At 41.2% G+C, this 13,142-nt stretch overlaps 1 protein-coding gene across 1 annotated transcript; it reads left to right on the top strand.

Annotated features, from left to right (window-relative positions):
• Positions 1-1,835: 1,835 nt before the first annotated feature.
• Positions 1,836-12,932, top strand: LOC306844377 (influenza virus NS1A-binding protein homolog A-like). Its single transcript, XM_079376464.1, has 15 exons — positions 1,836-1,974; positions 6,377-6,628; positions 6,865-6,989; positions 7,390-7,559; positions 7,670-7,745; positions 7,826-7,999; positions 8,089-8,214; positions 10,164-10,271; positions 11,091-11,217; positions 11,302-11,529; positions 11,614-11,735; positions 11,817-11,943; positions 12,119-12,250; positions 12,411-12,584; positions 12,659-12,932. Exons 3-15 carry the CDS (start codon positions 6,879-6,881, stop codon positions 12,913-12,915), a joined length of 1,932 nt encoding a protein of 643 aa, XP_079232590.1. The 5' UTR covers positions 1,836-1,974; positions 6,377-6,628; positions 6,865-6,878; the 3' UTR covers positions 12,916-12,932.
• Positions 12,933-13,142: the final 210 nt, after the last annotated feature.

Genomic DNA, 13,142 nt, shown 5'->3' on the forward strand with positions numbered 1-13,142 from the left:
ACATTAAATTCATTATTCCAAATTCACATATATATTACACATATTATGTCAATGTTTTTTCTGATATGTTGCAAGTATAAAATATTTGAAAAATATATGAGATCCTGCATTATTTGTGCAAAGCAGCATTATTCTGGACACATGATCAGTCATGTTGCTTAGGAATGGGTCAACACTTTAAATAACCACAAATTACAATAATTACACCACAACAAAGAGAACAAGACCAGAACAAGTCCAATCTCTGGCCCCTTGGACAGACACCAATCTGGTCCGCTGAAAGGGCCATAACGGCTTTGCGTGTAAACAGGTTCTCTAGTTTAATCCTGTCCTTTAGTTATGCCTACAACTTTGTTTTAAAAAAACCTGATCTGTATGTCGACGATCGCTTGTCAGTTCAGTTGTTGGTGAGCATTTGCACACAAAGGCCAGGATGTTTCTAGGGCCTCTGTTACTGGCATTGTGTGGTCAGTGCATTACACTGTGTGGCAGTTACAGAATGGGCAGCTTAGCATTGCATTGGGCTCATGTGTCTATAGTCGTGCCGCTGATCCATTAATCCAATTAAGATTTACAACGCTGGCTAATGGCTAAGGCAGAGAGTCTTACCTGTGCAGGAGAGAGAGGATAATGAGGAAAATTTGGCTCTGACGTCATGCACTCCTGCATCACAGAAAAAGCTAAGCTTCTTTGCACATGGGGAGGTGAAGGAGTGCAATATCTGATATAGTATTGGAGTTCTCGACATCTAAAAGCCATAACCAGGACACTCATCATTCACTCATTTGTGACCATATGCAAAAGCTTTCTGGCCAGTGATCACATGCAAAGATGATCACCTTACAATCACTGAACTTGGGTGTGTAAAGCCTAAGGCAAAACAAAAATGAGAGCGAGAATGCAGGTAATGTTTGTTTCATAACCATGAAGTTCTAGTCTTTTTAACCTAAGGTCCTCTAAGAAAATATTTTTGAATGCCTCGCCCTCAGAAATTAGTAGTGTCAAAAGATTAAAACAATTATGATAAATTTCATAAGATAAGTTTCAAAAATGGAACGTTTATCATTAAAAACTACAAGAGCTCATTTCTGCTCATTAAAAGATGGTAATTGTGAATTGTAAAACATGAACCTGGAACTGCGGGGGAAAATGTCTGAACTGCGAGATAAAAAGTCACAATTATCTGTTTTATTTTTTATTCCATGGCAGAAAAACACAGTATTGGCAAAATGTAAACTCAGAATTGCTAGAGAAAAAAAGTTAGAATTGCTAGAGAAAAGTCAAAATTACCTTTTATTATTATTATTATTATTATTTTCCCCCATGGTGGAAGCAGATTTCCATAAAAATAACTATGGTTGAAGGGATAAAAATATTTAGGAAATGTTTGCATGTTTTTACCTGAAAAATAGAGAATTATCCATTTACATTTTGTAAAACTACACCTTGATTTTAATGAAGTTTAAGCACTTGAAGTTAAATTTATTTATTAAAGTTTATGTTAAAAATAATCTAAGGCCCCTATGACGTTTACTGTTATATCGCCTAGTGGACCACGCCCCTCTGTTGGAGAACCACTATTCACGAATGAATGAGCACGAAATGCCTGAAGCAAACGAGATAAATGCAGTGAAAAAAAGTTTCAAAAGCTATGTATCAATCAACCCAGACTAGTTTAACTAGCCGTTCTCCCCTGACTCCAGGGCCCGTCCTCACCTCACAGTCCGTCGGTACTTTTCCGCAGGCGGAGCTCAAGCTTTACGTCACGCGCGATTCAGCCCCGTGGCTTTTGTTAAGCGCGTGCTCCAGCGTCGCTGTCAAAGCTCGCTCACCGATCTAACAGTCTCTAGACCCGGAACGACAGGGTTGTGCGGACGCAAAAACGTGCCATATCTGTTGCTTTTGCAATCCACAACCAACAGCTCTGAATTGACCTTAAATATGTCTACTATCGTCTACCGTCAAACAGATCAGGTAAGAATCGAGCTTATCAGTATTGTGTGAAGCTTCACGCCGTCTGTCCTCCTAGGACCAAGGATTTTTTAATACTACGTGTTTCTTTTTTTAATGATTTTTTTTAAAGATTATTTGCTTGTACGTTGATTTTTTTTTTTACTTGTACATTTGTTTCACACACGAAAATAACGTACATTTAAAATAAATCTCTAACGAAGCACTGATTATTAAATAATTGTTTTTTATTAGTAACGAATAATTAACGAAATAAAAAATACAACATACTGTTACAGCAATTGTATAGTCACCATTTGGCATTTATAATATTGTAGGGGGTTAAATATTGCACATTCAGTATTCACTGGTCAGGCAGTTCATTTATCCCAGACTACAGTCATGTCGTTTTTATAATAAAATGGGCTTTATACACTTTGAAATCTAGCTGCTTTTCCCTGTAAAATTTGATTGTGCGGTTGTTCTGATTATTGTCTGCTTACAAGGCAAATATTTTTTCCATTCTTAAAATCAAATAATTCAGTATAAATGTACTTCACCGTTAAATAGAACCGAAGATGACGTCCAAGGCATAAATGTAATAACAGATAAATGAAAACCAGGACAGGACAGTTGTCAAGGTTAAAACCGAGTGACTAGTGTGCTTCATAGAAAGCAGTGCTCGTATATTTTGACGCAGAACGTAAATTTTACCTCATTGTTGACCTTTTGTAAGGAAGATGGAAAAATAACGACCAGGTCCTACTGACCTAGTTTTGGATTTTACCGTGGGCTAGGACGAGGGGCTCAGGGACGTTTTGGGCTCTGTATGATGCAAGCTTCATTGTGCTGGAAATGTGGATACGAGGCGTGTTGATGGACACTTCTCGTAGCCAAGCGTAGCATGCGTGCTGGCCTATCAGGTTTCGTGAATTTAATGGGGCGTAACCCATAGAAATTTGCCCCTGCATCGATATTTGATTGCATATACCATATGGTCACATGCCTTTCATCTGGTATCTAATAATTGTATAGTTTAAATTATTTAAACATTTGGCATACAGCAGCAGTTCTCAAAAATTATGGTTTTAAGTTTTTTATTATTGTTTTATCTCTACATATGTTCTCTCTTCATCCCTAAAAATACCTGCAATCGTTTCCACAACCTAACATTGTGCGCGCACCTCCACATCTAATTTACTGTGGTTTTACACACAAAATCTCTAGTCATATTTCACAATCTCATTTGCAAGTCACAGGAAGCAGCCGTTTCACTTCTCGCAAACCCTTTTCCGTTCCATATCTCCACATCTGCCTATGGATGACCTAATTGTCACCGCAGTGCTTCATTTGTAAGGGAAATGAATGCAGCAAATCCCATGCTCCTTAAACTAAGACCTTTGCTTGTGTATTATGATGCATAGATTCTTAAGAATTCAGATGCTGTTTTTGTATGCATCAATTATTTTATATTTCTTTTTAGAGAATTACTTTCCTCTGTTGCATGTTGTGGTTAATGTGAATCACAGGGAGACATTTTCTGTGACAGCCACTGTGAATAAAATCTGTGTTCTGTCTCTTTCCCTTTCAAACATTCTTTCTGTACGTGGTGAAGGATTATTACATTTTCCAGCCTGTTCTCATGCGTGAGCTCAGCCGGTGGCTTGGTTAGCTCAATGTTTAAATTGTGTTCTCCCATTAACCTTTTTCCATAAAGGTTAGCGTTTCATTAGAGAGGGGCAAAGATTAAAAACCAAGAAGCCAAGATGAAAACAGCAGCTTTGTTGCCCTTTGCTCTCCGAATGTAATCTATTAATTCACAAAGCAATTAAAAAACAGAATATATAAAACAGTACTGAATTGTAAGTATTTTGATGGAATAGCCATAATGTGTGTCCTTTCTATCTTTGTAATTAGGAGTTTAAATTACATAAGCTCTTCTGCTGCCTGCAGGTTTATGGAAAGAGTAGCAGTGTGTTTTAGTTTGGGCTGAGAGAGAATAAATCACTGATTTTGCCAGGTGTTATGTAACCCCTGCAAATGCAGCTCAGATTTTAGTGCACATCTGAATATGATTTTACGATATAAATTTTCTGCATGCTTTTTCCACAGCCTCTTGTGATCTTGCACAACCATTTGACCATAATATTAGTTCTTTAGTTGCACATCCACTTCTCTTCCTGCACATTTTATGCAGATTCACTGTTGTGCGAGCCATTCATGAGCTCAAAGGTACATTGAGGGATTTGTCAACTCCATAGAAGACGTATGTTATTATACTATACATTCAAGGCCATTATTTACAATCATTATTTGTAAAGCATGGCATTAACAATGCCAAAATATTGATTCCTGGTAAAATTAGCCATAAATAGCTTTGCAAAATCGGGCAAATATCTAAATGTTAGCAAGCCTGTGTGTTTCTGACTAATGTAGTTCACCTTTTTCTCAGAGCTGGAGGACATCCCAGAGAGAATGCGTGACTTGCAAGAAAGGGGTCTTATGACGGAGACCAATATAATTGCAAATGCTGCTTGTCATGGGGTAGACTAAGAGCAGTTTGAACTATACAAATGCATGCAAGGAATTCAATGTCCTCTCTAGCCTCAATTTTATTTTTTTGTATTTTCTTAAGGGCTGGATTAAGTTGCTGCTCAATCTGGGTTATTTGTTGAGACTTCTGCAGAGTCAATAGAACAGCTGTTGCAGTATGTTTCAGCCCATTCTCCTCTTTCTCTCCCGCCTCGCTGTCTGTCCCACGCTTACCGACTGAGCATGCTGTTTGCTGCATGCCAGAGGGGGCCAAAAAGATTATATGCACAAAACAGTCTTTCAGAGTGTTTTCTGCCACCACGCATTTCAGTATCTGCCCATCTTTGTGTCTTTTCACCCTCGACTCGAATTGTGTGAGGATGCTGTGGTTGCCGCTACACAATGGACAGATTCGTGAGTCTGTCTGAAGCTGCAAAGTCACCATAGGCTTTATCTGCTATCTGACCCGTGAATGCCTCGGTTTAAAGTATCAGTCCCTGATTCCACTCCAAGTGGACCAACGGCTCTCAGATTAAGGTCACTAGTTTGAAACTGGACAGTTCAGATTTATCAATGAGTGGAACGTTTCATGTTTTAAGAGTCAGTGACATGAAGCTGTTTTTGTCCTAAAATATGTCAAGGTTATTACATAAAATATGACAAGACAAAGTTAATTCAGGTTTTAAAATGAGGTGTCACTCCAAAAAAATTATTTCTGAAAGAATAATTTTTTTTAAAGAATAAAACTTCCATGTATTTTTTTTTTTTTTTTTATAATTAAATTTAATAATTTCTTGAAAATAAGTTTAAGGTGTATTTTTTTTTTTTTACTTTTTTATTTAAGTAATAAATTTGAGATCTTTTGACTTTTTTAAGCAGGAAAGAGTTTTGTTGAAACAGGAAGGGCATTAGCGAGATCTCACATAAAAAGCATAATTCAGTGCTTCCGTGGTCTTTTGTTTTTTTACTCATCCTAGTGCTTGAAAGTGTTTCTCCAATGCCACTTATCTTCAAGAGGAAGCATCCCTATGATGAGGTAAATTAAGGCCTAGCGTTTTCCGATTGCTGTTTTCAATAATCAGCCCCTGAGGAGGATAGAGCAAGAGAGGATGAGAAGATTATCCAAAGGCCTCCACTGTCTGCTTGGAGCATTTGCGTCGACTGAGGCTGAAATGGATAAAAGGACGCGAGTGGAAAAATACTAGCAGGTTTTCATGTAAAACATGAGGATTCCGCACACTGGAGCTCATTTGTTTTTTGCTTCTGCATTTTTCCATCCCCACACAGCTGTAGCCACATCATTGTGGGAATGTGATAAATCCATCAAAATTCCTGACTAAGTACTTCTTCTTTTTTTTTTGGTTGTGTGACCATCCTCCACCCATAAAATTTGACCTTCTGCTAGCTAAAAGGGTTTTGAAAGACCTGTGGCGCATTCCAGAAGCATGTGGGTGTGGTAAAGCCATGTGGTTAATGGGGAAGAAGATGGGAAGAATCTGTGCGGGTGTTGTACAAATGGTCTGACCAAGAGAAGGGTTAACGGAGGGTCAGAAAAGCATGCCCTGAGATTTAGGCAGCTTCTTGAATTAAGTCTGTATGAGACCAATTCTATCCGGATTAATTTGAACTGTCTGTGCAGCAGGAGTGAAGGCTGATCCTGAATAAGGCACGTGTTTAACTCCATGAAAGCGATCAGTAGCGCAAAGCTGGGTCAGTCTGTGATCGGCAGTGCTTCTGCCCTTGGGCAACATGTGAACCATTCATTTCTGTTAGTTCATTCCAAATCAGTATTGGATGTTGTGGCTATTGACGTTCTAGTAATTGCCATTGATGTGATCAGTGTTCCTGACATCAGTCATCACATCCCCTTGTTTGTTTGTTATTTGTGTTGCAGGTTATAATGCATGATCAACACAGAAAAGGTTTGAGTCTATAGCCAACGGGACACGCGAGGACTTGATTGCAGTCACTCTAAGCCACCTCTGACCCCCTGCCGTGCCCACTGGTTGCCTGGCATTGCCTTTTCCATCCACTTCGTAGTGAAGGAGGGCCTAGGCACTCCCATTCCTGGTTCTACTTCACTTGTGCCTTTTTACGGCTTTCCCAAGTAATCTATCTCTCCCAGACGTACGTCATTCGGTATTGGGTAAGCGCATGACTTATACATGAGGCTGACTGTTATGTGTGCACAATACGATGGATTTAAAGTGATTATAAACTGACAGCTTTTTAGCCAGCAGCTAAAATGAGTGATGCATTGTATTTCATGTTTAGATGTATGCGTTTGTGAGGTGTTTATGTAAGATACACAGTGTAGGATAGATATTTTGAGGCAAAGTCCTAAAACTGACTTAAGCATGTTATTGTTTCACTTTTGCAAAGGCTTAATTTCCAAAATGATTCCCAACGGATATTTGATTTTTGAGGACGAAAGTTTCCTGGATTCCACCGTGGCCAAGATGAACGCCCTTAGAAAGAACGGCCAGTTCTGTGATGTGAGACTACAGGTAACACACCCTTTTTTAACCTTATTATTCTCTGTGTCATTATGAGACGGCTGAAACATGACTCGGGGAAGAGTGTGTTTCATTATACGTGGGTCCTGGATCTTTGAACGGCCTTTAGCCGTGTGATGTTCATTAACAGACAAAGCCAATCCTTCTTTGTTCAGAATATTTCAAAGACTGAATGGAAGGTTTAACATTATCTGAAGAGATTTCATAGTTAATTTTCAAGATTATTTTCTTTTGATTAAAAAATACTTTGACATTTAAATGACCATGCACCATATAAAATCCAGATTAATTGTAGGCAATTTATTACCTGTTAGTAAATGAAAAAGGAAATGGTGCCTGTTTCTTTGTTACAATGATAATAGGCTTAACCTTTGTCCTTTTACCGCTGCAGGTGTGTGGCCATGAGTTGATGGCTCATCGGGCAGTACTGGCTTGTTGCAGTCCATATCTGTTTGAGATCTTTAACAGTGACCTGGAATCTCATGGTGTCTCTCATGTGAAATTTGAGGATCTGGACCCTGAGGCTGTGGAGATCCTTCTCAACTACGCTTACACTGCCCAGTAAGAGACACACAACGTGCAATCAACCAGTTAGAGCCATCATAAGGCACTTGTTCTAGCATATTAATGGCTTTCCAATGATTTCTGATATTTATTGTTACTCTCTGCAGGTTAAAGGCAGATAAAGAGCTGGTTAAGGAGGTGTACTCTGCAGCCAAACGGCTCAAAATGGACAGAGTGAAGCAGGTAGGTTAATCAAATATGTATTTTTGTGACCAATTTACTTGAGATGAAGATCTAACCAACTCTTTTGTACTTGCTCCCAGATCTGTGGCGACTATCTTCTCTCCAAGATGGATTCCCAGAGCGCTATCTCCTATCGCAATTTTGCCAGCTGCATGGGAGACGGGCGTCTGCTGGGCAAGATCGACAGCTATATCCAGGAGCATCTTCTGGACGTGTCTGAGCAAGAGGATTTCCTCAAGCTGCCACGCCTTAAGGTGAGCTGACCTTTACCCTTTCAGGTCATGTACTACTCTTTATTGCGCTCTTGTGCTAAATATACATTCTCGTTTGGTCTGGTATATAGTTGGAGGTGATGCTGGAGGATAACTTGACCTTGCCTAGTAATGGCAAGCTGTACTCCAAGGTGATTGGCTGGGTGCAACGCAGCCTGTGGGAAAATGGCGAACCCCTGGAGCGACTGATGGAGGAGGTGAGCACTGCGCTCCACTGTGAGCTCCTCTCTCCCTTCCCTCCCTTCTTCCCCCTCGTAATTCATCCCATTCACAGATTTAACAGGTCACACCAGCCATCTTAATGGTAGGGGTTGGTTGGGTTTGTTCTCTCTGCCTTCCATATATATATTTTTTTTGTTTCCTCTCCCCCTTCACACTCAAATCACCCCGGGCCTTAAAGAATATACATTTAGGTACAGAACGGGGCTGTTACACCCTCCGCAAAGGCGAATGGGTAGTCCAGGTGAGCCAAACTAAAAGCCTCCTGAATGCTCAGTGCTGTGCAGTAACTGCAGCTACTCTGTCTGCTCGCAGAGAGTGACATGACATGTTGCCGTCCCAATGACATCTCTTTCTTCTCTAAGCAGGTGTGTGAGTGTTTGAGTGAGTGTGCTTGCTCTGGGAACCAGCACTAACAGTTCTTCCTCCCCACTGATTTCTCTCTCCTTAGGTTTATTAGAGCAAACATCAGCAGGATTCTCACAAGACTGAAGAAGCCAAGACTGGGGCCCTCCAGGGTAATGAGTCAGTGAATGAAAGAAAATAACAAAAGAACAAGAGGGAGCTGTGGCGAAACGAGCGCTAGGCTCCTGCCTATTAAACAAATGCACTCACCAACAGTACACAGTTCATTTAAAATGACACTTCAGATGTCTGAGTACCACCACGCTGAATACACCAAATCATTCACATATTAAGTCCACTTACTGTAACTCATATATGCATGCGAAGTAAATCAAAGCATGTCACACAGTTCTTCATGCACATACGTATAGTACAAAATATTCAAATGATTGGCACACAGATATGGATGCTTTACATACACAGTATACACCTGAATACTGATTAAGTACGAATGAAAGAAAAGGAACAGAGCCATCGACTTCATAAAAGGCTTAATGATGGCATCTACATTAAGTTTCATCCTAAATAAAGGAAGTGGGAACTGAGTGCATCTTAGAGGAATGTTCTGAAGTTGCTCTCAGTTCCTAGTTCCTTTTAATCTGCTTTTGGACACATTCCCAGCAGGGATGGGCACAGGAAGTGACCGCAACAATCAGTCATGGAAACATGAAACGTGACTTTTTTTCTAATTTAAAAACAATCAAATATCAGTAATCTATAAAACACTACTATAGCTATAGACAAATTCACTTGGCATCAACACTGTATACAGTTGGTCAAGGGCAGCTTACAATTTTTTACAGATACTTTCACATTGTGCTAGACACTTAAAACATTGATGCAACCATGCTTTTACCATTTTATGTCATTAATAAATCTGCAAGTATCCATAGACAAATACACAGAAATGCTATAACATTGATGGACGTTTTTTTTTTTTTTTTTGACAATAATTGTTCTATTTTGTCCAATTTTTTGTGGAATTGTTTTCAGTCATCTGAACTGAATTTTGTATTATATTTGGTTTTGAAAAAACTTTAAGCTTGAAGACAATCCAAGATTTTTTTTTTCTAAATGAAGCACTCATTTTTGAGCTGTATAAGTTGAAAACGGCTAACGAGTGTTGTATTGGAGATTGTGTGATGACGTCTGACTTGACCCCTCAGCTGAGAGGATGGATGACAGCCGAACATGCACTGATGGAGCTTGTTTATCTATTTCCTTCTGCAAACTTGTTGACAAATGAAGGTTCCCAAGATGCTTTGTGGCAAACAGTATTGTGATCCACATTCTGCTGTTTTCAGTGCAGTGAAAAGTCCAGAAGATCTTTGGGAATGCTCCTGAATCCACAACAACACTGTGTTCTTATTCTTTAAGAAGCTTTTTTACCAGCATCTTGCAGCGAACGAGCGCTATGGCCTTTCCCTTCTTAACTTTCCTTCTTCCCCTGACCCACATAGTTGGGTGCTTTGTTGTCATGGAGACAGCTACATGGGTTCTGTTGTTGCTGTGTGTTTTGCAGGTGCAAACGCTGTACTATTCGGCCGATCACAAGCTGCTCGATGGGAGCCTGCTTGACGGGCAGGCTGAGGTGTTCGGCACTGAGGATGACCACATCCAGTTTGTGCAGGTACACAACCAGCGCCGAGCTCTTCTCAGGCTGGACCGCAGCAGGCCCGTAGCGATCGCAAGATTTAATGCTAGCAGAGCAGCTGCTTTGTTGTGCTGGGCTGTTGAGTCTGAGCGTTTTGAGCTAGAGTGATCACGATGTGTGCGTGATGAGTGTGTGGATTGGATTTTAGTGCTGCTTTTAGTGTGGCTTTCTTTTTTGGATTAAAGTAGATATAAGGTTAAAAGAATAGTCCAAGGTTCAGTACAAGCTCATTCGAAAGCATCTGTGTTGTGCTGTGGTTTATCACAAAAATTCATTTGCATATGTCCCTCCTTTAAAAAAAGATAAGATTCTTCTTAAATAAGTCTTTGCATTGCCTTCCTTCTGATCCCAACGCTAGGAAAGAGTGGATGAACTTTATTTTTAATGACATACCAGTGGGCATTTACTTCATCCATCACGCCTATTCAAAGAGAGCATTCTGATGAGGGGGGTTAAAAGCAGGACAGAAAATAGCCTATTACTTCTGATGTTGATAACATTATAAGAGGACCTCAGAGAACAGTACAAAATAATAAAAAAGGCAGTTCATGACCCCTTTAAAAGAAAATTAAGCATGAGTCAAAATTATTTTTGTGGTATTCAGCATTATGCCACAGTTGCTGTCGATTGAGCTTAACTTGCATTGAACCCAGAATATTTCTTTAACCTGATGCAGGCTAAGCATCTGGTAAGTTGTTGAGTCAGGCTTACACCTAGACGGGGTCTGGGACTGTGTGAGGTTGTGTATATGTGGACCATGGGCTCGGAGTCTGTAGCTGCGCTGTGCCTTTACAGAAGAAGCCCCCACGTGAGAATGTACACCGACAGCTGAGTACCAGCTCCTCTGGCAGCCTCTCCCCTGGATCCGCCAAACATTCCTGCAAGCAAGAGTGGAAATACATTGCTTCCGAGAAGACCACCAGTACGTGTGCACCTTTGATGTCTTTAGATTAAGACATATCTACAGTTCCTAAAAGTCACCTTCTTCCTCTTTCTCTCCCCACAGACAATACGTATCTGTGTCTGGCCGTGTTGAACGGCATGCTGTGCGTGATCTTTCTGCATGGGCGCAGCAGTCCCCAGGCCTCGCCTTCGGCCACACCTTGTCTGACCAAGAGCCTGAGTTTTGAGGGCCAGCCACTGGAAGAGGAACCCGACAAGCTGCTGGCACCCATGCACTATGCTCGCTCCGGCCTGGGAATTGCAGCTCTGAGTGGCCGACTCATCGCCGCAGGTTAGTGGTCATCACAAAGTCCAAAGAAACTTGTGAAAAGCTCTCTTACTTTCATTGAGCAACTCTGTCTGATCCATTATTCAGGTGGCTACAATCGGGAGGAGTGCTTGAGGACTGTGGAATGTTATGACATGAAGACAGACAGCTGGAGTTTCATTGCTCCAATGAGGACTCCACGTGCTCGATTTCAGATGGCTGTGCTTATGGTGTGTACATGGTCAAATGGGTGTTTAAAAAGTACAGCCTTCAAAAGCACGGTAAAGAAACTGTTGTTTCTTTCCAAACAGGATCAGCTTTATGTAATGGGTGGGTCCAATGGCCATTCAGATGAACTAAGTTGTGGGGAGACGTACAACCCTAGTGCTGATGAGTGGACTCAAGTGCCAGAGCTCAGGACCAATCGTTGCAATGCAGGTAAAAACTTTACTTGTTGGTTATTGGCCATAACATATATAAATAAATATCAGTTTCAGTTTGAATTTGTGCATTTCTTTCAGATAATTTCCTTCAGATAGATTTTGAATTTGTCCATCTAACAAAGAGAATATATTGGCTTCAGATTTATCACTGCTTGTTTGACTTTCCTCAGGTGTCTGCTCTCTGAACAACAAGTTGTATGTTGTTGGGGGATCAGATCCTTGCGGACAGAAAGGTCTGAAGAACTGTGACGTTTTTGACCCCGTGAGCAAGGCCTGGACCAGCTGTGCCCCTTTAAATATCAGTAAGTCACGTTGACATCAAAAAATATCCCTATAATTGCTTCCATAGGGGTTTTGGGCACTTTAAAGTTCACAGCTTAAGCGTACAGCGGGGATTGCATTGATAAAAAGCCAGATGGATCTGCAGATACCGTTCTCAATGTTATTTATGTGCATCTACAGGGAGGCATCAGGCCGCCGTGTGTGAGTTGGATGGCTTCATGTACGTGATCGGAGGAGCAGAGTCTTGGAACTGTCTGAACAGTGTGGAACGCTACAATCCAGAAAACAACACTTGGACACTTGTTGCCCCAATGAATATAGCTCGCAGAGGAGCTGGAGTGGCCATCTATGAAGGTAAGCAAAGGACAAACGGTGGGATATGAACATACAGTTTGTAGAAGGAGGTAAACAATGTGCGTCTCTCTCAGGTAAACTGTTCGTGGTGGGCGGCTTCGATGGCTCTCATGCCCTGCGTTGCGTTGAAATGTACGACCCCGCCCGCAACGAATGGAGGATGCTGGGGAGCATGAACTCGCCACGCAGCAATGCTGGTGCGACCGTGCTCGGTGACATCATCTATGCCGTTGGTGGCTTTGATGGAAACGACTTCCTCAACTCGGTTGAGGCCTACAACCCTAAAACAGACGAGTGGAGCCCCTGTGCAGATGCCTTCACCAATTCCTAAGAGCCAGGGGTCGGGGAACCAATGGGGGTGGGGGGTTATCTCACTCAAACTAACAGGCTTAGTGACGTAATCGTGCTTTGTGATGTTATGTATGCGGGAGGGTGGGTGGGTTTTTGAGGCATGAGGTGGGGGGGGGGGGGGGGTCTTCTTTACAGGAGTCACCCACGATGAGGCTGACTTTTTTTTTTTTTTTTTTTTACAGTGTTTGGGAGGAGGTGGGTGGGGGG

This window comes from Barbus barbus (genome assembly GCF_936440315.1).
Source record: "Barbus barbus genome assembly, chromosome: 24".
NCBI classification, from domain to species: Eukaryota; Metazoa; Chordata; class Actinopteri; order Cypriniformes; family Cyprinidae; genus Barbus; species Barbus barbus.